The sequence below is a fragment of the Bos indicus x Bos taurus genome, chromosome 16, assembly GCF_003369695.1.
Source record: "Bos indicus x Bos taurus breed Angus x Brahman F1 hybrid chromosome 16, Bos_hybrid_MaternalHap_v2.0, whole genome shotgun sequence".
NCBI classification, from domain to species: domain Eukaryota; kingdom Metazoa; phylum Chordata; class Mammalia; order Artiodactyla; family Bovidae; genus Bos; species Bos indicus x Bos taurus.
The window spans coordinates 59,945,390-59,969,037 of NC_040091.1; the positions used below are offsets into that span (position 1 = coordinate 59,945,390).

Below are 23,648 nucleotides of genomic sequence, written 5' to 3' on the forward strand. Positions count from 1 at the left end.
CTTAGGATAAAATGAAAAATCCTTAAAATGAGTGAATTCTGTGGCAGTCCAGTGGTTAGCACCTCTCACTTGCACTGCTGAAGGTGCGGGTTTGATCCCTGGTTGGGGAAACTAAGATACTACAAGCCTCGTGGCTGTGGCCAAGAATTAAATCTTAAAATGGCTGAAAGGTCTGTCATGAACCCGTTTGCTTCTCCAGCTTCGTCTGTGATCACCAGTGCATGTCTTCACTGTGTTCTAACAATAGGATCTTTGTTTCATGGTGGTGGTTCTGGATTCTTAAAATCTTAGAGGTTATCTTCATCAGCTGCTTGTTTTAAAAAATGAGGTTCTTTGATAGATTAGAAAAGCAAGGTGCTTAGATAGTTTCTAGTTAATGGTCTGCCTCCTTCCATCACCCTTCTGTCCATCTGTTGTGCTGGGACCATCATAGTCCTTGGCTGGCTGAAATGAGTGTTAATAGGGATGAGATTGAGAAGATAAACAAATTAGAAAGCCTATAATCATCAGTCTCCTTTTCAGATTATTGATAGACATTTTTAGACAAATTTATTGTGGTCATGTTTTGAAATTCCTATTAAAACCAATTTCGTGTAATAGAAGAACTCGGAAGAAGGCTGAAGTGGAACACTCCTTGTACTATGTTTTTCTGTGTTTCCTCTTACAAAAGGAATGACAGTAATAAGCAGTCACTCTTTATTTTTCATCAGTACTTGGATATGTGAAAGAAGGAGGCTAAAGAAACTTAATAGTGTCCATAATAGAGTTCTTCCTTATGTCCCAGTGGCAGCAGCTTCTATCAACTTTAATTTCTCAGAGAAAGAGGACAAAGGCATTGTTGATGAAAAAAATTAGAAAGTCCTTTTAAAAAAGAAATGAACATTTTTATTCGAGCCAAGTTGAGGATTATAACCTGGGAACAGCCTCTCAGAAAGCTCTAAGAACCTTCCCACCTACGAGAGGTCATAGACACTTAAATTTTGAGTCAGAGGCTGTACATTAAATGACATTATTGACAGCTTACACAGTCCCCGTGGAAACTGTGGGTCATTGGGGCCCTTTACAAGGTTATCTCTGAAGGAGTTTTGGTGGCAGGTTGTTGTGAAGGAGTTGTGACCCTTGAGGAGATTAGGAAGGTATGTTATCTCCTAAGGAGGTCAGGTGCATAATATATGCTAAAGGGGAAGGAGAAGGTTTGGACAGGCAGAGAAAAGATTTGTTTGATCTGTCTTTTCTTGCCATAAAATATACATTTTACATCATCAGCATTAAGAAATGCCTTTATCAAACCCAAGTCTGTGTGCCTGGTACACTGTGAAACCAAACAAACTGAAATGCAGAGTTTAGAGCAGAGAAAGGTGTATTGCAAGGACCAAGCAAGTGTTACTCAAAAACTGGCTTCACTCCCTGGTGGGTGTTTGTTGAACCAAAAGACACAACTAGGGCAAAGAATGGGAGAATGATTTATTACCTGGAAAACTCTGGGGGTCTTTCCCCAAACAGTGTCTCTCCAACAGTAAAATTTGGAAAGTCTTAACCTAAGGGTACCTGCATACTCATGAAGGGGCTTGAGCTGAAGAAAATTGAGCATAAAATTAGGCCAGAGGTCAACAGAAGCTTTCGTTGATTGGAGGTCAATATCATTATTCCAGCTTCTACCTTGGTGAGGACCTTAGTTCTTGCTGAACTGGAGGATTTATTGTGTATCCCTTGAGGAGGAACTAGGATTGATTAATCACTGAACAATTGTTTTTTGACTCTTTTTTCCTTTGTTTCATGCATTCCCTTACTTCCATTAATATCTTTAATTACTGAGACCTGTTCAAAGGCAAGCATTGTGACCAGGCTTAGATCACAAAATTTCTTGAGGCCAAAAATGGCTTCTCTTTTGTCAAGAAAACCATGTCTAGTTTTCTTTTTCTGGGGATTTTCTACTGTACCTGCCTGCTCAAGGAGAATGTGTGGCTCGTGCTCAAAAGACCTGAACTCCTGGTGGTTTTCAGGGAAGAATTTTTAAAGGCAACTTTTGGGGTGACAGGGCAGCATTTAGGGAGATAACTATAGAGAGTGTAACTTTCTTCTGATTGATTGGTAAAGAGGTAACAGGGTGCTATTCTAGGAATCTCAAATCAGCAACCTTCTGGTTGGACCAGTCTGCAGTGTGAGCCTAAAGTTACCATCTTCCACCTGGAATTGTTTCTGAAGAACAGTTTGAAGATATGTATCAGTTAGTTAAGTGTTGAATAGTAGTAGAAGTGTTAGTCATTCAGTTATGTCTGACTCTTTGTGACCCCACGGACTGTAGCCTCCCCAGGCTCCTTTGTCCATGAAATTCTTCAGGCAAGAATACTGGAGTGGGTAGCCATTCCCTTCTCTGAGGATCTCCCTGACCCAGGGATCAAACCTAGGTCTCCCACATTGCAGGCAGATTGTTTACCCTCCGAGCCATTACATTACTCCTCAGAATATCCCTTGAGGAGGAACCAGGATTCTGTTTTACTGTTGAACTATGTATCTTGACTGCTTTTTCTTTGTTTCTGCATTGTTGTTGTTCAGTTGTTCAGTCGTGTCCGACTTTTTGCGACCCCTTGGATTGCAGCACGCCAGGCTTCCCTGTCCTCCACTATGTGCCAGAGCTTGCTCAAGCTTATGTCCACTGAGTCGGTGATGCCATCCAACTATCTCGTCCTCTGTCATCCCTTCTCCTCCTGCCTTCAGTCTTTCCCAGCATCAAGGTCTTTTCTAATGAGTTGGCTCTTTGCATCAGGTGGCCAAAGTATTGAAGCTTCAGCATCAGTCCTTCTAATTAATATTCAGGGTTGATTTCCTTTAGAATTGACTGGTTTGATCTCCTTGCAGTCCAAGGGACTCTCAAGAGTCTTCTCCAGCACCACAGTTCAAAAGCACCAATTCTTCAACGTTTAGCTTTCTAAAGAAATGGTCCAACTCTCACATCCATACATGACTACTGGAAAAACCATAGTTTGACTGTACAGACCTTTGTTGACAAAGTAATGTCTTTGCTTTTTAATATGCTGTCTAGGTTGATCATAGCTTTTCTTCCAGGGAGCAAGCATCTTTTAATTTGCATGTTTCTGCATTAGTAACATCTAATTAGTATGAATCCATTCTTTGGAATGCAGAGAAGGTTTAGGAGGCTCAAACCTTTTTCCTGCAGACAAGAAATAGGGAACACAGAAAGGTTTTTATACCTGGAAGGGCCCCACAGGGTCCTGCTCAGTTTCACTTCCACTGAAAGAGTAATTCAAAATGTAAAAGTGATTTGTTTGTTTCAGGAACCTTATTCAGGGACCCTGAAGCCCAGGATATAGTCTCTCAGTGACTCTTAGGGGAGTGTTCAGAAGAAGCAGGTGAGAAGTCAGATTTGTGTGTGTGTGTGTATATATACACACACACACACATACATATATGTGATTTATATATATATATATATATATATATGATTTTTGCCTGGAAAAAACATACAGTCAAGCATAGAAAGATTACTGACAATCAGCTTACTGTCTAGGAGTCTGTATATCCAAAGCACAGAGTTTTTCTCCATTCTGAATTCCCCTGGGGGCAGCGGGGGACTGTGGATGGGATGACTGCACTGCCTGTGGCTTGACCCTTATAGAGCTGGAATGGTGGGCAGCATTCTTTGTTTATAGTAGAAGTTTTGGAGTATGAGGGGAAAAGGAAGGTGATCGAGAATGGTCTGATTGCCAAGGAGGGTGAGGATAAGGAGATTGCTGTAGGCTTTGGGAATTGCAAGTTTTTTGGCATGTGTGGCAACACCTGATGTGTGGGTGAGACTAAGGCACAAGAAGAGTTCGTGCCTTGAAAAGCTGACTGAGTATGTTTGAGTTGGGTAGATTAAGACCTGATTTCAGTAGCTTTTACGATGTCTTTGTACAAACACACATTGTGTTCTCTCCCCTCCCCCAGCCCCCATGCTTCTGGGCTTACTTAACCCAGTACTTAATTGAGAAGGGTACTGATTCCAGGGTATGATGAAATGGCTTGATTCCTCATTACCACATCTCAAGATTCCAGGCTTCTTTTTGTAATGCTGAGTAAGATTTCAGTGAACTGATATGAGTAGGGGGTAAAGTGTTAAGACCTTAAATGGTTTAGCCCCTCTTCTGCCATCCTCCCCTTCTTTTCTGACCTCAACTCTTATCACTCTTTTGCTTCAACTGTGATGTCCTATTTCCCAAACATGTCAAGGCTGTTCCTGCCTCAAGCCTTTTTACATGTATGCTTTTTTCTTTCCGGTACTTTTCCCACATATAAATCAACTGCTGCTAAGTCGCTTCAGTCATGTCTGACTCTGTGCGACCCCAGAGATGACAGCCCACCAGGCTCCCCCATCCCTGGGATTCTCTAGGCAAGAACACTGGAGTGGGTTGCCATTTCCTTCTCCAATGCATGAAAGTGAAAAGTGAAAGTGAAGTCGCTCAGTCGTGTCCGACTCTTAGCGACCCCAGGGACTGCAGCCTACCAGGCTCCTCCATCCATGGAATTTTCCAGGCAAGAGTACTGGAGTGGGGTGCCATTGCCTTCTCCAATAAATCAACTAATTTGTGCTTTTACCTTATACAGATCTTCTCAAATGTCATCTTAATCTTTGAGGCTTTCCCTGACCTCTCTATGAAAAATAACACCCTCTTTCCCTGAGTCCCTCTTTATTTCTTGCCTTAACACCATCTGGCATCCTGTATGTCCTGTTTACCCTCATTGGAATTTTAAGTTCCGTGATGACAGGGACTAGGTTTTTTTCATTGTCATATCTCACCAGTGCTACAAACATTGCCACAACAGTGCCCAGAACTGTCCCTAGCACTTAGTGGATTGAATGAATTCTTTCCTTTCTTCTCTTTCAGTATATTTCTACGTTGGACAACATTTTTGTAGTTGGAAAAAACCCTTGATTTATTAAGCAGTTCAGTTCTTTTAGGTTAGTGCAAAAGCATTTACAGAGTTTAATGAGAAAAGAACCTTTTTTTTTTTTTAAGTGCCACTTTTTTTGGTGTTTTGTTTTTGGTTGGGGAAGCATCATACCTATTGAAAAATTTGAAAATGAAGAGGGGCATGTAATTGAAATGAAACAAGCAAAAGAAAGTAAAAATACTATTTGAATAACCTTAATGTGAACAAGGAACAACAGACTGGTTCCAGATAGGAAAAGGAGTTCGTCAAGGCTGTATCTTGTCACCCTGCTTATTTAACTTATATGCAGAGTACATCATGAGAAACGCTGGACTGGAAGAAACACAAACTGGAATCAAGATTGCCCGAAGAAATATCAATAACCTCAGATATGCAGATGACACCACCCTTATGGCAGAAAGTGAAGAAGAACTAAAAAGTCTCTTGATGAAAGTGGAGAGTGAAAAAGTTGGCTTAAAGCTCAACATTCAGAAAACGAAGATCATGGCATCCGGTCCCACCACTTCATGGGAAATAGATGGGGAAACAGTGGAAACAGTGTCAGACTTTATTTTTCTGGGCTCCAAAATCACTACAGATGGTGACTGCAGCCATGAAATTAAAAGATGCTTACTCCTTGGAAGGAAAGTTATGACCAACCTAGTTGGCATATTGAAAAGCAGAGACATTACTTTGCCAACAAAGGTCCGTCGAGTCAAGGCTATGGTTTTTCCTGTGGTCATGTATGGATGTGAGAGTTGGACTGTGAAGAAGGCTGAACGCCAAAGAATTGATGCTTTTGAACTGTGGTGTTGGAGAAGACTCTTGAGAGTCTCTTGGACTGCAAGGAGATCCAACCAGTCCATTCTGAAGGAGATCAGCCCTGGGATTTCTTTGGAAGGACTGATGCTAAAGCTGAAACTCCAATACTTTGGCCACCTCACTCGAAGAGTTGACTCATTGGAAAAGACTCTGATGCTGGGAGGGATTGGGGGCAGGAGGAGAAGGGGACGACAGAGGATGAGATGGCTGGATGGCATCACTGACTCGATGGACAGGGAGGCCTGGCGTGCTGCGATTCATGGGGTCACAAAGAGTCGGACACGACTGAGCGACTGATCTGATCTGATCTGATCTGAATGTGAACAAGTAATTTTATAAAACTCTTTATTTCTTCCAGGGGACATAGGTTCTCTATGTTTTGTCCTTAAAACTGTAGCAGGAAGGGGAACCCTTTCTAGGGCCCAAGAATGGGCCCTTGTCTAACACTGGGAGGTGAATTGTCTTGAGAAGACACACGTGCTGACAAAGCAAGAGACTTTATTGGGAAGGAGCACCCGGGTGGAGAGCAGGAGAGTGAGGGAGCCCAGGAGAACTGCCCTGCCGTGTGGCTCGAAGTCTCAGGTTTTATGGGGTGGGATCAGTTTCCAGGTTGTCTCTAACTCAGGGTTCTTCCTCGTGGTACGTGTAACACTCAGCCAAGACGGATTTGAGTGGGCATTCTGGGACTGTGTATTTTATATTTATTTTAGACTAGGAAATGATGTTAGACAAAAAGCAAATTCGAGCGATTTTGTTACTTGAGTCAAGAATGGGTCATAAGAATCAGAGACAACTCACAGTATCCACAACACATTTAGCTCAGGAACTGCTAGCGGATGTACAGTGCGGTGGTGGTTCAAGAAGTTCTGCAAAGGAATTGAGAGCCTTGAAGATGAAGATTGCAGTGGCTGGCCATCAGTAATTGAAAATGACCAATAGAGAGCCGTCATCGAAGCTGAGCCTCTTAAAACTACACAAGAAGTTGCCAAAGAACTCAACCATTCTTTGGTCCTTCCGCATTTGAAGCAAATTGGAGATACGTGAAAAAGCTCGATAAGTTTTTGCCTAATGAACTGACCACAAATCAAAAATATCGTCATTTTGAAGTTCCATTTTCTCTTGTTCTGTGCAGCAACAACAAACTGTTTCTTGATTGGATTGTGATGTGGGACAAAAAGTGAATTTTATATGACAACCAGCAATGATGGCTTAGTGATTGGACCAGAAGAAGCTTCCAAGCACTTCCCAAAGCCAAACTTGCACCAAAAAAGGTCATGGTCACTGTTTGGTGGTCTGCTGCTGGTCTGATCCACTACAGCTTTCTGAATTCCAGCAAAACCATTACAGCTGACAAGTATGCTCAGCAGATCAAGGAAATGCACCAAAAACTGCAACGCCTCCTGCCAGCATTGGTCAACAGAAAGGGCCCGATTCTTCTCCATGGCAATGCCCAGCTGCATGTCACACAGCCAGTGCTTCAGAAGTTGAACTAATTGAGCTACAAAGCTTTGTCTCATCCACCACATTCACCTGACCTCTTACCAACCGACTACCACTTCTTCAAGCATCTGGACAACTTTTTGCAGGGAAAACACTTCTACAACCAGCAGGAGACAGAAAATGCCTTCCAAGAGTTCATCGAATCCCAAAGCACAGATTTTTACGCTACAGGAATAAACTTTTCTCATTGGCAAAAATGTGTTGACTGTAATGGTTCCTATTTTGATAATAAAGATGTGAATGAGCCTAGTTATAATGATTTAATGTGGTAAGTTTTCATAGGTGGCTCAAACGGTAAAGTGACTGTCTGCAATGCTTGAGACCTAAGTTCGATCCCTGGGTGGGGAAGATCCCCTGGAGAAGGAAATGGCAACCCACTCCAGTACCCTTGCCTGGAAAATTCCATGGACCGAGGAGCCTGGTAGGCTACAGTCCATGGGGTTGCAGAGTCGGACACGACTGAGCGACTTCACTCTCTCACTTTCTCATGGCCTGTGGGATCTTAGTTCCCTGACCAAGAATGCCCATGCCCCTTGCAGTGGAAGCAGAGTCTTCACCACTGCACCGCCAGGGAAGTTCCTGCACTCTTGTTTCTTCAGTGCTCCTCCCTTGTTTCTGCATTCCATTCCTTTGATGATTAGCCGCCATTTGAACCTTTGTAAGGAAGGTCAGGGAGGCTGAATGAAGCCTATTTCCTTCAAACAAGAAACTAGGGTACAGAAAGACTTTTGTGCCCAGGAGCCCCGTAGGCTCCTGCTCAGTTTCACTGTCCTGAGGGCTGGGGTTTCAGTGTATTCTCACTGCCCAAGACCTCTCCCACCTCCCTCCAACCCAACATTTGAGAACCCTGGGAGAAAGTAGTTTGAAAAGCTTTCACATAGTTTCATTAGATACATTAATATTTTAAGGCTTTGCTTTTAAAGGACTTGGTCAAACTGTTAAGAGTCCAGGACTTTCCTGATTGTCCACGGGTTAAGAATCCACCCTGCAGTGCAGGGGACATGGGTTTGATCCCTGGTTGGGGAACTAAGATCCCACATGCCATGGAGCAACTAAGCCAGTGCTCCTCAACTCCTGAGCACGCGTGCCACTAGATAGTCCATGCGCTGCAACGGTAGATCCTGCGCAACGCAAAGGAAGAAGATCCTGTGTGCCACAACCGGATCCTGTGCAGCCAAATAAATATTAAGCCCAAATCGAAACATTCCAGAAAGCAAAAACAGAATCCAGAAAAAAGGCCACTTCAGATATTTTAGGTTCAACCTAACTAATATAATTAGAAGGGAGAGCATTTTTTTTTTCTTGTAGAAATTAGTAAGTAATACTTTGTTTTTCTTTGTATAGATGAGTCCTGCCAGTTTAAAAATACCACAATTTACAATTTGAGCATCCACAGTAGGTGGCCTATTGTAATTTGAAGAAATTTTTTTGGCCAGTGCTTTTTGAAAACTCTGAATTTGTAAGTTTTGAAGTGTTAAAATGTATAACAATTCTGTTATAAATGTATGTGTTATAGAGTAGATAAATATATATCTATGGAGGTAGGAATAAATATTGTATAAATGTTGGTATCATACAGTAAAGACACGACTTATAAACACTGGGTACTTGGTGCTGAAGGGGTTGATTGAAAAGAAGGGGACTTAATTGTATAATGGTGACATAATACTGATTTTTACTTTGTTTTCCATATAAAAATTTGAAGAGAAGAAAATACTGTTATTTTTAGCATTTCTGTCATTTTGGTTTTATATGTCATTCAGAGGAGTTCATTTAGTAGACATAAATCATCATGTTGCTTTTTCAGTAGCAGTTTCTGAAACTATAAGTCAGATGTATATAGAAATCACTTTTCTGTTTTTACTCCTGTGAATTCACTTAACATGGATTTCTTTTCATCAGCTCTGTTTAAGAGTACCCTTTAGGGAACCGGGTTGGAGAACTAAGATCCCACATCCCGTCCCGTACAGCCAAAAAAAAAAAAAGAAAAACAACCATAGAACCCTTTAAAAAATATTAACAACTCATAAACTAGTTAGTTCCTAATGGTTTTCTTTGTCTTAAAATTCTAGGAATTGAAGCCCTTTTTTATGAAGGAAGTTGGCAGTCACTTTGATGATTTTGTGACCAATCTCATTGAAAAATCCACATCATTAGACAATGGTGGTTGTGCTCTCACATCCTTTTCTATTTTTGAGGGAGACAACAATCACAGAGCTAAGTAAGTACAAATAATTTCTTTTAATGCACACATATAGTCTAGTACAGCTCAGTGGGTACAATGCCTGGGTTCACACCCTAGCATCACCTTTTGTTAGCTGTATATTGCTGTTTTAACCTCTTGAAGGGTGGGTTTCTTCATCTTACTATGTGGATTATAACAAACAGCATACCTCATTTAAGACTATGCTGACTCATAAAATAACCTGGCCAACGCTTGCTGAAATCTTTACCTTTAAACGAAACAGTGACCCTATGAGGCAGATACTTTAACTGTCTGCATGTTATAAATTTGGGAAACTGAAGCACAGAGCAGTTAAATGTCCAAGATAACACAGTGGGAATTTGAACCCAGAGTCTGTCTCCAGCATCAGTACTCTTCTCTATATCATTATCCTGCCTCCCTATTGTACTCTGTACAGTACTTGTAATAAAGTACCATGCACGTAGTTATTCTTTTTGGTCTGTCATCCAGAGCCTTAGAGGGAAGGGAGGGCTGTCAAAGGCCAGTGTGTGCTAATTGGCCATTTTGTGCTTTCCTTGGTTTTATGCCTCGTTGGTCTCTGACAGTCTGCTGTTCTGGAGAGTCACGAGAAGTGCTAGCGGTACTACAAGACACCCTGAAGAAGATGATAGAGATAGATGTTAAAATGGGAGGTTTTAGTAACTGGAGGCACTTTTTTAGATCATGAGGCTGTTGGGGATTGTTGGAAGACCTTAGGGGTTGTTGTTGTGAGTCGTGAAAGTTGTGTCCGACTCTTTGCGACCCCATGGACTATACAGTCCATGGAATTCTCCAGGCCAGAATACTGGAGTGGGTAACCTTTCCCTTCTCCAGGGGATCTTCCCAACCCAGGGATCAAAACCCTGGTCTCCCCATTGTAGGCGGATTCTGTACCAGCTGAGCCACAAGGGATCATACATATCAGTGCCGTTTTGGAGGACAGATCAATAATAGTATGTGAACTGAGTAAAGTATGGCTGGAGTCTTGTCCTTAGGAATATTTAGGAGAAGGAAGAGTGGTTGTCAACCTGTCATTCCAGGAATGCATCTATCTCCATAGGGGCTGGGCGGGCATTTCCAGGAGGCTTTAAGTGCTGCTCTGGTTAGGTTTGCCTAACATCTCTTCCTTCCTAATCAGATGTGTCTGCACCTACCTCATAGCATTGTTCAGAAGGAGCAAATGCGTTAACATGCATAAAACCCTAACACAGTACCTGGGTCATAGTGAGAAGGCAGTTAATTAATATTACAAGCTATAGTTGGTAGTATTTATTCCTTCTCTTTAGCCATAGGTTTAAATTTCTTGTAATACTTGAAGTACTCATATTTTATTTTAATTTTTGGTCTTCCCAGAGATCTGAGAGCACCTCCGGAACATGGAAAGATTTTTGTTACAAGGCGATCTGTCTTAGAGTAAGTATTTTTAGTTGTTTTGGTTATTTGTTTGAATTTTTAAAAATCAAGCTATTCTGATTGTTAGAATCACTGTGTAGTCTATGAATGTTTGTTTGTTCTGTGTTCATATAATCCATTAGTTTTGATACTTCTTTTTGTACATTTGCCATCTCTTGCTCCTCCTTTGGAGAAGGCAGTGGCACCCCACTCCAGTACTCTTGCCTGGAAAATCCCAGGGACGGAGGAGCCTGGTAGGCTGCAGGCCATGGGGTCTTTAGAGTCGGACACGACTGAGCAACTTCCCTTTCACTTTTCCCTTTCATGCATTGGAGAAGGAAATGGCAACCCACTCCAGTGTTCTTGCCTGGAGAATCCCAGGGACGGGGGAGCCTGGTGGGCTGCTGTCTCTGGGGTCGCATAGAGTCGGACACGACTGAAGCGACTTAGCAGCAGCAGCAGCAGCAGCTTCTCCTTTGATTTTTTTGGTTCTGTGTCTGGTTTCAAAGGAGAAGTTGTACGTAAGTCCTCTGATAAATTCCTTGAAGTTGTGCTTCAGAGAATTGGTTACCCAAAGAGCTGGAACAAAACTTTCCCAATTAGGTAAACCACTTTTGAGAGAGTATTGCTGCCTTCTTGATACATAAGTTTTTTTCATCTCTCTTTGGCTAGGCTTTGAGACTTGATAGTTTTCTCAAATTTATTTATTTTAGAACCCTAGTTGTACAGATTTTTTTTCCTTAATTATTAATATTTATTTATTTGGCTGTGCTGGGTTTCAGTTGAGGCACATGGAATCCGTAGTTGCAGTGTACAAACTCTTAGCTGCAGCATGTGAGATCTAGTTCCCTGACCAGGGATCAAACCCAGGCCCCCTGCATTGGAACCTCAGAGTCTTAGCCACTGGACCACCAGGGAAGCCTCCTTATTTTGTTTATTTTTAATGGAAGGATAATTACAATATTGTGTTAATTTCTGCCATGTATCAATATGGATCAATCATAGCAGTTATGTAGATTTTATGGGGGAAAAATAGGCTATGTAGACTAATTGTGGCAACCTCATTTGTGAACTGAAAATTAAAAGTGCATTTTGAGTAGGTAATGAGCATTTCTTTTGAAATGCTCTGTGAGTAGGTAATTATTATTCATTTCTTTATAAGAATACTGATACTCATTAGTAATGTTTCATGATTACTGTTGAGATAGTTTTGGAACATGGATCAAGCATCTTCTGAACTACTTTGAAGTAAAGTCTTTAATATTTGGTGTTTTAAAAGCTGATTAATTTTATTTGAACTGTATTTATAGTGAGCTGTTTGAGGTGGACCACATCAGAACAATATATCACATGTTCATTGCCCTCCTCATTCTCTTCATTCTCAGCACACTTGCAGTAGATTACATTGATGAAGGAAGGTAAGACAGCATACCTGTTTAGTGGATGCATGGGGTGTTGAGAGTTTTCCCTGTATTTATATTCTGGAAAAAAAAAAGATTCAGTTAAATTGCTTCAGAAAATCCCAGAGCAGCTGGTTCAAGAGTGGGATTCCTCTCTCTTGAAAAGTACAACCAAAAAGAATATTAAAAGTTTTATTACTTTTAACTTTTTAAATGGTCTGTTTTAATAGGCCATATTAGTTGTTTCTAGGTAATTTTCCTTTAGGAAAATTTGGAAAGAATTTTGTATATATAACATCAATTTTTCTACTGTGGTATGTGTTATATTTTGTTTCAAAAAATCGGGTAGCTTATTGGAATTTAATGTTTGAAATTTGAGATAATGATGTAATGTATATTAGATTTTCAGATTGTACTATTTCTTTCTGAAAAACCATCGTTTGTACATAACTGATTGCTGTTTGAACAGTTCAGATATTAACTTTGCCATAGAACATTTCAGAGTTTAAAATACATTAATGTGAGAATCTACTCATTGGGAAGTTCTGAGTATTTTAGATATCATATGTTCAAAGACCATATTATCCTATGGCTTTTAGAAAATAAATAAATTGTGAAGTGGAGGCTTAGGAGCACAAATGTTATATCCATGACTCTGTTTATTAGTGTTGTTTCCTGAAGTTGAGGGTTTGGGGTCTGAAAGTTTTGAATTTTATGAATAAGTGTGTATTAAAAAATCCACTTCTGTGTTCTTTGTGTTTTTCCTCCCCAGGCTGGTGCTTGAGTTCAATCTCATGTCTTATGCTTTTGGGAAACTTACTGTTGTTTTGTGGACGTGGCTCACCATGTTCTTATGTACACTGACAGTTCCTTATTTCCTGTTTCAACGCTGGGCCAGAGGCTATCACAGGACTTCTCACCCAGTGGTCCATTCTTTCATACACTGCTTCCTTTTTGTGGTCTTCCAGATTGGAGTTCTAGGTTTGGGACCACTTTATGTTGTGTTAGCATATACACTACCACCAGCTTCCCGGTGCATTGTTATATTAGAACAGGTAAGATTTTGAGTGTGCCTAGTGCAATGATTTGCTGAGTTAATAATAATAATTCAGTTACTTTTGTTTAGTAGTTGGATACATTTTCATATCTAGTTCTTTAGGCTCTTAATTATAAAATTAAAGTGTTAGCTAGATCATCTTTTAAAATTTGTTCTATCTTCAGTGTTCTCTAATTCTTGATAATTGAAATAAATTGAACTATTCTGGGTGAATTCAAATTCAGTTTTTGAACATTTTTTGTAGAAGCCATCTAAATTAGAAAATTTTTTTGTCATTAAAAACTCTACTTTTAAAGTGTCAGATTGATTGTTTTGTCATATAACCATCTAAAAGATTTATTTTGCTTGTATGCCCTTCAGAATTTTCTGACTTATATTGGCCATCTGTAATGTAACAATGGATTGGTTCAAAATGGGGAAAGGAGTACCTTAAGGCTTTATATTGTCACCCTGCTTGTTTAACTTATATGCATAGTACATTATGCAAAATGCCGGGCTGGATGAATCACAAGTTAGAATCCAGATTGCTGGGAAAAATAACAACAACTTCAGATATGCAGATGATACCACTCTAATGGCAGAAAGTGAAGAAGGACTATAGAGCCTTTTGATGAGGGTGAAAAGGGGGAGTGAAAAAGCTGGCTTAAAACTCAGCATTCAAAAAACTGAGTTCATGGCATCTGGTCCCATAATTTCACGGCAAAAAGAAGGGGGAAAAGTGGAAGCAATGACAGATTTTCTTTTCTTGAGCTCCAAAATCACTGCAGGTGGCAAGTACAGCGATGAAGTTAAAAGACACTTGCTCCTTGGAAGGAAAGCTATGACAAACCTAGACAGCATATTAAAAAGCAGAGACATCGCTGCTGACAAAGGTCCATCAAGTCAAAGCTATGGTTTTTTCAGTGGTTATGTACGGATGTGAGAGTTGGACCATAAAAAAGGCTGAGCAGTAAAGAATTGATATTTTCGAACTGTGGTGCTGGAGAAGACACTTGAGAGTCCCTTGGACTGCAGGGAGATCAAACCAATCGATCTGAACGGAAATCAGTCCTGAATATTCATTAGGAAGGACTAATTCTGAAGCTTCAATACTTTGTCCACCTGATGTGAAGAGCCAACTCACTGGAAAAGGCCCTGATGCTGGGAAAGATTGAGGGCAGGAGAAGAGGGCATCAGAGGTTGAGATAGTTGTTTGGCATCACCGATTCAATTGGCATGAGTTTGAGCAAACTTCAGGAGATAGTGAAGGACAGGGAACCCTGGCGGTTTGCAGTCCATGGAGTGGCAAAGAGTTGGACATGACAGCCACTGAACAGCAGTAACAACAATGCTCTTCTTGGTTGTCTGTAATGCTCTGTTTGATGGAAAGGACTATTTCAGGAGACTTTCTTTGAACAGGCTTTTAATTTTTCAATTCATAATATACATGTAATAGAGGTGTTAAATGCAAAATAATTTGAGTAATAACATATCCCTCTTTAGAGGTCTTCACTGTTTTAGTCCGTTAAGGTGAGTTTGAATTGGCATATACAAAATTAATAGCTCTTTATGTGATTATAATCTTGTGCTGTTCAGTGGTTGCTTATAGGAGATAAGACAGTGATAGAAAAGTCATCTTTCCTTCCCTCTCCTTTGCAGATTCGTTTTATAATGAAGACCCACTCATTTGTCAGAGAGAATGTGCCTCGGGTACTCAATTCAGCCAAGGAGAAATCAAGTATGTAATTCCAGAATTCAAAGGATTGTTCATAGGGTATTTCAACCTTAGGGTATTTACTGGGATTGATTGTATATTACATTCTGTAGACATTATGTTTGATTTTAAATATAAGGATCCAAAAAACAAAAACCCAACTTGTTAGGAAGGAGAAATATATATATATATATATATGGTCTGTATTGATTTGGAAGACTTTCTTGCTGTTTCCTGATTGTTTCTGTTTTACCTTTGTAGCAACCCAAATTTAAAAACACTGATTATTAGACTCTTGCAACTTTGCATTATTTGTGTAGAATGTTTTGTTTTGTTTTTTTAATTTATTTTAATTTGAGGATAATTACTTGACAATATTGTGATGGTTTTTGCCATACATCAGCATGAATTGGCCACAGGTACACAAGTGTCCCCTGCATCCTGAACCCCCCTCCCACTTCCCTCCTCACCCTATCCCTCTGGGTTATCCCAGAGCCCTGGCTTTGGGTGCCCTGCTTCATGCATCAAACTTGCCCTGGTCATCTATTTTACATATGGTAATATACTTGTTTCAATGCTATTCTTTCAAATCATGCCACCCTTGCCTTCTCCCACAGAGTCCAAAAGTCTGTTCTTTACATATGTGTCTCTTTTGCTGTCTTGCATATAGGATCATCATTACTGTCTTTCTAAATTTCATATATATGCCTTAATATACAGTATTAGTGTTTCTCTTTCTGACTGACTTCACTCTGTATAATAGGCTCCGGGTTCATCCACCTCGTTAGAACTGACTCAGATGCGTTCCAATGGGAAATGAGTAATATCCTATTTTATATGTACCACGACTTGCTTATCCATTCGTCTGGCAGTGGACATCTAGGTTGCTTCCATGTCCTGGCTATTGTAAACAGTGCTGCAGTGAACATTGGGGTATATGTGTCTCTTTCAATTCTGGTTTCCTCAGTGTGTATGCCCAGCAGTGGGATTGCTGGGTCGTCTGGCAGTTCTATTTCCAGTTTTTTAAGGAATCTACCACTGTTCTCCATAGCGGCTGTACCAGTTTGCATTCTCACCAACAGTGTAAGAGCGCTCCCTTTTCTCCACACCCTGTCCAGCATTTATTGTTTGTAGACTTTTTGGTGGTGGCTTTTCTGACTGCTGTGAGATGATACCTCATTGTGGTTTTGATTTGCATTTCTTTAATAGTGAGTTATGTTGAGCATCTTTTCATGTGTTTATTAGCCATCTGTATGTCTTCTTTGGAGAAATGTCTGTTTAGTTCTTTGCTCACTTTTTGGTTGGGTTGTTTGTTTTTCTGGTGTTGAGCAGCACGCAGCTGCTTGTATATTTTGGAGATTAATTCTTTGTCAGTTGTTTCGTTTACTGTTATTTTCTCCCATTCTGAAAGCTGCCTTTTCACCTTGCTTATAGTTTCCTTTATTGTGCAAATGATTTTAATTAGGTCCCATTTGTTTATTGTTTCTATTTCCATTACTCTGGGAGGTGGGTCATAGAGGATTTTTCTGTGATTTATGTCAGAGAGTGTTCTGCCTCTGTAGAATGTTAATAGATTCATTATGCCTATGTGCTTTCTCCTTCCAAATCAAGGAGCCACAGGAATAACTTAAAAGAATTAAAAGTGAAGTCACTCACTTGTGTTTGACTCTTTGCGACCCCATGGACTATAGCCTACTAGTCTCTTCTGTCCATAGAGTTTTCCAGGCATGAGTACTGGAGTGGGTTGTCATTTCCTTCTCTAGAGAATCTTCCTGACCCAGGGATTGAACGCAGGTCTCCCGCATTGCAGGCAAGTGCTTTAGCATCTGAGCCACCAGGGAAGCCCACAGAGGGATTGGTAATATTCAGTTAATTTAGGGATAAGAAGTCATCATTTTTGACAGAGCAAGAGGAAACATCATGAGCTAAGGAGAGGTAGCTATTTGTCTTCCCTATTATGTGCTTATTTTCCCCTTTCAGTTTTGCTGAAAGAAAATGAAGAGCCTCCAGTCTAACATAGTTTCCTTTTTCCAGGCACTGTTCCAGTACCCACAGTCAACCAGTACTTGTACTTCTTGTTTGCTCCTACCCTCATCTACCGTGACAGCTATCCCAGGTAATGGCACTAGGAAGCAGAAATGGGATAGCACCAGAATGTGCCAGGAGTGAGGCGGTTAGGTGGGCCAGTTCATGCAGGAGTACAGAGCAGGAGTCCCACTGGCGTAGGAAATCCCAAATGGTGATTCTAGCAACCTGATTGGATTGTAGTAATTCTCAACAGAATTATACATGTATTTCCTACGTCAAAAATGATGTTCTGTGTGGGGAAAATACTGTGAGGATCTTTTTTAAAGTTCAGTTATTTACTTTATTGAGAAAGTTGTTTTGTTTCTTCCTTTTTAGGACCCCCACTGTAAGATGGGGTTATGTGACTATGCAGTTTGCACAGGTAAATTTTTTTGTGCCTGAGGTTTGTTGATTGGTAGATGGGGATTTGAATACAATAATAACTTAATATATTTAAAATGTTGGTAAATTTATGTCTACCAGGAGCTCTAAAACTCTTACTGAAGTCTTATATATGTATATGTATGTGTGTGTGTGTGTGTGTGTGTGTGTGTGTGTATGTATTTTAATATTGTGGTAAAATCACATAGTGTACAACATACTGTTTTAACCATGTTTAACTGTACAGTTCAGTGGCACCAAGTACATTCATGTTATTGTGCAACTCTCACCATCATCCATGTCCCGAAATTTTTCACCTTCCTAAATTTCACCTTCACCCATTAAACACTAACTCCTCGTCCCCTCTCCTTACCCTAGCCTCTAGCATTTACCAGTGTTCTTTCTGATTCTATGAATTTGACTATTCTAGATATCTTGTGTAAGTGGAAACTCTTCCCAGTACAGTAACTGGTATTTGCTTTACCAACACATCAAAAGTAATTTTCTATAATCAAACTTTTTACTGTAATTAAAGTAATTCTATGTGGTTACTTCCGTTTGCATCTACACTAATTTCCCCCTCCCTTTCTGTTTTTTATTTTATTATTAATATATATATATATGTATATGTAGATGTGGTCTGACACTCCCCCAACCCCTTATCTGTATCATAAATCCCAGAAGAACAAATTTTAAAATCTTGTGTCAGTCAAATACCCATTTATGAAATAGGTTTTTTTGTTATGGGTTTCATGTAACAGGAAAAGCAGATTTCAAAGTCTGATCTTTTAAAAATGCCATTTGGTAAAGGCTAGAGAATGGGTATGATAGATATTAGCCTTAAGTACTATCTCTGAAGGATTAAAGTTCAGCAATCTATACACTCATGTTAAATGGTGTGTGTGTGTGTGTATATATATATATATATATAAACATTAGTGTATGGATCACGTATGTATCTTTTGAAGGAAAAAAAATCACTTTTTATCTTTCCTGATCAAGCCACCATTATTATAATGATCTTTGTTATGTTCCAGGTTTTTGGTTGCCTTTTTTATGTGTACTACGTCTTTGAAAGAATCTGCACCCCCTTATTTCGGAATATCAAGCAGGAGCCCTTTAGCGCTCGTGTTCTGATCTTATGTATATTTAACTCCATCTTGCCAGGTAATGTGGGTACTGGTTAATATGGCCATTCATGAAATTGCAAGGAAAGCAGAAAGCTATTGCATATGAGCACCTTTGACTGACCTGCTTTTCACTATAAACTCATTTACACATCTATACCCATCTCTGATCTCTTTCCATATATCCCACAAATGAAGCATACTTCCTGTCTCTGGCTATTGTTTCCATTTGTCGTCTCACTTTCACTCAAGTTTTGCTTTCTCTGACTGTAGTGAATGCACATAGTCCATATTTATGCTTTATCTTCTCATTCACTGTTCAGTCACTGTACCCCGGCTCCTGATTGGACCAGGCCATTGAAATGGCCTTTATTAAAATCACTGACCTCCTCCAGTAGTTGGTTTAGCTCTTAATCTGTTTGATCTCCATGAAGCATTGAATGCTGTTGACCGCATGTTAAAGTCTCTCTTGCCCCTCTTATTCTTTCTGGCCATGCCGTACATAGCAGTGAACAGCTTAGTTTCCTTTACTTACTCTTTCTCTTTTCTCTACCCATTAAATGGTACTGTTTCCTGTCGTCATGTTCTCTCTTCCTTTCCCTCTCCCTGAGACATTTTCTAGTACCACTCCCTGCTTGCCCTTCAAGATTTACTCCAATAAATCTATCTGTCCTTCTGATAGAGTACGTGTTACTTACGTATATCTTCCCCACTAGGCTACAAATTCCGTAAGCTCAAGGATTGTGTGTTATAGCCAGGTCAGCCAGTTATAGTCTCTCCTACACAGTCTTACACATAGTAGACAATATTTTTGAAAGGGATGGGCATATAAATGAATATTTTAAAATACTGTGTAATGTATATAAAGTGCTGATGAACTTTGTTTATAGTGGAGATGCTATTTAGTATTTGGTATTAAAAAATAAACAGGCATTTGCCTGGTAGAGAGGTATTAGAAAGTTGCTTCCAGGTTGTGGGATGGATTCAAAGGCATGGAGTATTTTAGAATGACAGACGTCTACTACCAAGTTAAGCCATACATTTAAGCATTTTCATTAAAAACAAACTGGGTCATTTTCATCTATAAAACCCACTTGGAAGAAAGTCATTTCTTTACTGGGTTGAAATAGCTTTCAAAAAATACCATATCGTTTCTGGAATGGATAAGGGGAATAATAACTTTAATTTTACAAAGTAATTTAGCTAAGCAAATGACAATATGAAATTAACTTACTAGTATATGAGCTATTTAGAAAGACTCTAATATTCATCTTATTTTTAGGTGCGCTGATACTGTTCCTTACTTTTTTTGCCTTTTTGCACTGTTGGCTCAATGCCTTTGCTGAGATGTTACGCTTTGGTGACAGGATGTTTTATAAGGTAACATGTACTTGGACCCATCATTCTCCTTTTCACGTTTTGTTTCTTCGTTGTTAAGTATTTGAATATTGTTGGCTACTAGCTTTTTAACATAAATGTTGTGAAGTCATTTTTCCCCACAGGTTTTACGAATATTAAGTCAGAAATTTTGTTGCTGATAAAGGTGGCATAGTTTTGTCTTTTCTGCTACCTCTAACATCTGCTCCCTTAGATCCACATTTGCTTTCTACTGGATCCCATACTGGTGATTATAGTGGGAAAGCATGTGTCCAGAGGGCATTCTGAGACTTTGCTGACTTTTTATTTGACTATTTATTTTATTTGAAATTGGCTGTCTGGTGCTGTAGGAGTGATGTCAGCAAATTGTTCTACGTAAGATTGTTCAACAGTTCATGAAGGAAGTAACGTTTCCCTCCTTTGTTTTGAAAGGCTTTAATTCTGCTTCAGATAGTATTCTTATGCTTCCAAAGTTGGTATTAAGTTGTAGGCTGAGGCAGATTGGTTCATAGTGTTCTGTCCTAAGTTGCTTCAGTCGTGTCCGACTCTTTTTGACCCCGTGGACTGTAGCTTGCCAGGCTTCTCTGTCCGTGGAGTTCTCCAGGCAAGATTCCCTGAGTGGGTTGCCATTTCCTCCCCCAGTGGTATTCTGTAATCCTACCCAAAGCCCTCTAGAGTTTTGTTTGTTGATGTTTTGACAACATTCTAGGCCTACCCTACTCTTCTCTCAAAAAAGCAGTGAGTGTGTAGGTTTTAGATGTCTTCTTCCACTGGTTTGATCTTAGAGGGAACAAGATACGCCTATGCTGTCTCGCTTGTTGTGCAGCTTACATTTTGCTGTTTATGATACCAGCAAACTGATCTTGAGGGTTATCACACAGTCGGAGTCTGTGACCTTCAAATTCTCTCATTGTGTTTTAGCAAGGTAAGTGATTGTTACTTAGATGAACATTAGGTTACTTAATGATTATGTGGTGTGTCTTCCATCATAACTTGTTTGATGACGATGAGACACAATGAACCTGGGAACTTAATCATCCGTTGAATTAGGATTAATGTCACATTGAACACTAATAACCAAAATGCCTTTGAAGATTTTTCTGCATCAGTGTTTGACCAGCAATTTATCATCACACTCTCTGCATGTCTCATTATGTGCGTATGTTCTCTGGGAGGATTCAGGAGGTTTTGCTTTGGCTTTGTTTATGTGTTTACACCTTTGCTTTTTTTCCTCAGGATTGGTGGAACTCTACATCGTACTCTAACTATTACAGGACCTGGAATGTGGTGGTCCATGACTGGCTATATTACTATGCTTACAAGGACTTTCTCTGGGTGAGCAGTGAGGTTTAGTTGAAATTGTTGAAGAAACAGAGATTCTTTTCCAAAAAGTATTAGTATTGTACAGCTGAAAGAAATTATCCTTAGTTGTCCGCAATTTTCTTGTGAGCCCGTAAGGTCTCAGAAGTCTTCTGCTTTGAGTAGTCCTGCATAGAGGACCAGTGTGTACAGGTGCTAGGATTAAGACCATGTCTTCACTCTGGATTTCACGGCTGCAATGTAAGAACGCATGGAGGCATTTGGAGAAGCTGAAATGATCCACCCATAATGGTTGATTTTTTTTTTTTTTTTTTAAGGAGTCTCATTGCTAACAGATAATCTCCAATCTCCCCCTTACTTTCTCCATTTGTTTTTTGTTTCTGTTCCTTTTGTTAAAAGTGGAGAAAGCTCCTATGGTCGAATTTACAACTCTCCAGTATAGGTTATTAATGTATGTCTTCCAGACATTCTTTACAACAGAATTTATTTAGACTGACTTAAATGTAGACAGTTAACACTGGTATCTGATTAACACTGATGTCTGGATTGTAGGTTTGAATTGTTAAGTAAGGGCACTATTGGCTGAATGACAGTGTGTTGTGGTACAAATGACAGTGTATGTGAATGTCCTTCACTTGTAAGGGTAGTTTGACTTATGGATGAGGCAAGTCCCTTGTTTCTGAATCTTAGTTTTGTTACCTGTACAAATGGTACCTGCCCAGTCTACCGTACAGTGTTACTCTGTGTCCATTTATAAATGAAAACTAGGTTTTGTCAACCATAGTGTGTTACAGATGTAAGTTATTAATGTTTTTGAAGATATGCTCAGTCTTTCAGCATTAGTTTTGGAAATGCCTCATGTAGTGAAATAAGGATTTTTAAGCACAAATGTTTTTTGTCATTATTTTAGTACATGTGTATTACTCCGAGGAGTAAACTTAGAAAAGCAAATACAGATCTGATTAAATGGGTGCCTTTGGTACGTTTTCAGTGTGTCTTGTGCAGTGCACGTTTGACGACTTACTTTTTGAAAGTTGCCCTTATGTTTTTCCTTTCACTGCAGTTTTTCACGAAGAGGCTCAGGGCAGTGGCCATGTTAGCTGTCTTTGCCGTGTCGGCCACGGTGCACGAGTACGCCTTGGCTGTGAGCTTGAGCTTTTTCTATCCAGTGCTCTTTGTGCTCTTCATGTTCTTTGGAAGTGAGTGTCTTGGCGTCTCGTGAGTACTGAGTATAATGCTAAAAGAAAACAGAACACTGATGTAGAAAACTAGATAGTAGTCATATCAAGGTAGTGTTTGTCAGATGGTAAGAACATTCATTTTGAGTAATTATACACAATTCTGTTGCAAGATGTTTACACTTTGATGTTGGGAAATGAGCTAAATAACCTCTTGAAGACTCATACAAACTATAAAAAACCTTGCCATTCTTAACACAGTGTTCACCCTCTGAAAAAAACTAACCCTTTTTTTGGGTGGGGTGGAGAGGGACAAGTTAGAATATGAATGCTTTCATGGAATATATATTTTCACCTATTCAGAATACTGATTGATTTCTAAATAATCACTGATTAATAAGTTTTAACAATGAAGCTTCGTTTCTACTTATATGACTAGTGGCCAGAATAGAACTGTATGTACACAGTTGAAGCTGTTTATGGTAACTGAATGATTATAGCAAACATCTGAGTCTCCTAAACTCCTAGTAGATTGTTTTGATGACTGTATGTAACTTTTGTTGTTTTCATAACTTTAGTGGCTTTCAACTTTATTGTCAACGACAGTCGGAAAAGACCAATTTGGAATGTCCTGATGTGGACTTCCCTCTTTGCGGGCAATGCAGTCCTCCTGTGTTTTTATTCTCAAGAGTGGTATGCACGTCAACACTGCCCTCTGAAAAATGTGAGTCTTCAATCAAACTGGAGTAGAAGAGTAACCTATTTGTCCTCTGATTATGAGAGTTGTGGGCAGGATTAAGGGGAAGGGAGTAGTGGAGACGGTGATTAATTAATGTTAAGGGGAGGGAAATGTGGAATAAAAGCAGTAACTTATCTAATCTTACTGTACTGTCCTTGAACTTTTCTTTTGTTTTCTTCCCATGAACTCTCCTAGTTCTTGGTTCTGTCTCTCTTTTTTCCCTCCTCATCTGATTTTTCTTTAGCTCCTTCTAATATTCTTCCTGTGCCCTGAAAATGCAGGTCTTCTCCAGGGTTTTCTCAGTGGCATGTATATCCATTCAAACCCACAAATATTTATCTTTTACCTCTTCCTTCCTAAAGTAATAAACTCTTCATAACAGTGTTCTGGAGAAGGCAATGGCACTCCACTCCAGTACTCTTGCCTGGAAAATCCCATG

General features: G+C 39.7%; 1 protein-coding gene across 5 annotated transcripts in view; it reads left to right on the forward strand.

Annotated features, from left to right (window-relative positions):
* The window catches only part of SOAT1 (sterol O-acyltransferase 1), a 64,011-nt gene that overhangs the window by 36,775 nt on the left and 3,588 nt on the right, over window positions 1-23,648 (forward strand). For all 5 annotated transcript variants that reach the window (XM_027565455.1, XM_027565454.1, XM_027565453.1 and 2 more), the window contains 12 exons: window positions 9,327-9,475; window positions 10,832-10,891; window positions 12,181-12,288; window positions 13,043-13,325; window positions 14,966-15,044; window positions 17,055-17,136; window positions 17,424-17,469; window positions 18,506-18,635; window positions 19,878-19,975; window positions 21,209-21,307; window positions 22,356-22,491; window positions 23,049-23,194. In XM_027565455.1, the coding sequence (XP_027421256.1) occupies window positions 9,327-9,475; window positions 10,832-10,891; window positions 12,181-12,288; window positions 13,043-13,325; window positions 14,966-15,044; window positions 17,055-17,136; window positions 17,424-17,469; window positions 18,506-18,635; window positions 19,878-19,975; window positions 21,209-21,307; window positions 22,356-22,491; window positions 23,049-23,194 (1,416 nt within the window). The remainder of the gene's footprint in view (window positions 1-9,326; window positions 9,476-10,831; window positions 10,892-12,180; window positions 12,289-13,042; window positions 13,326-14,965; window positions 15,045-17,054; window positions 17,137-17,423; window positions 17,470-18,505; window positions 18,636-19,877; window positions 19,976-21,208; window positions 21,308-22,355; window positions 22,492-23,048; window positions 23,195-23,648) is intronic.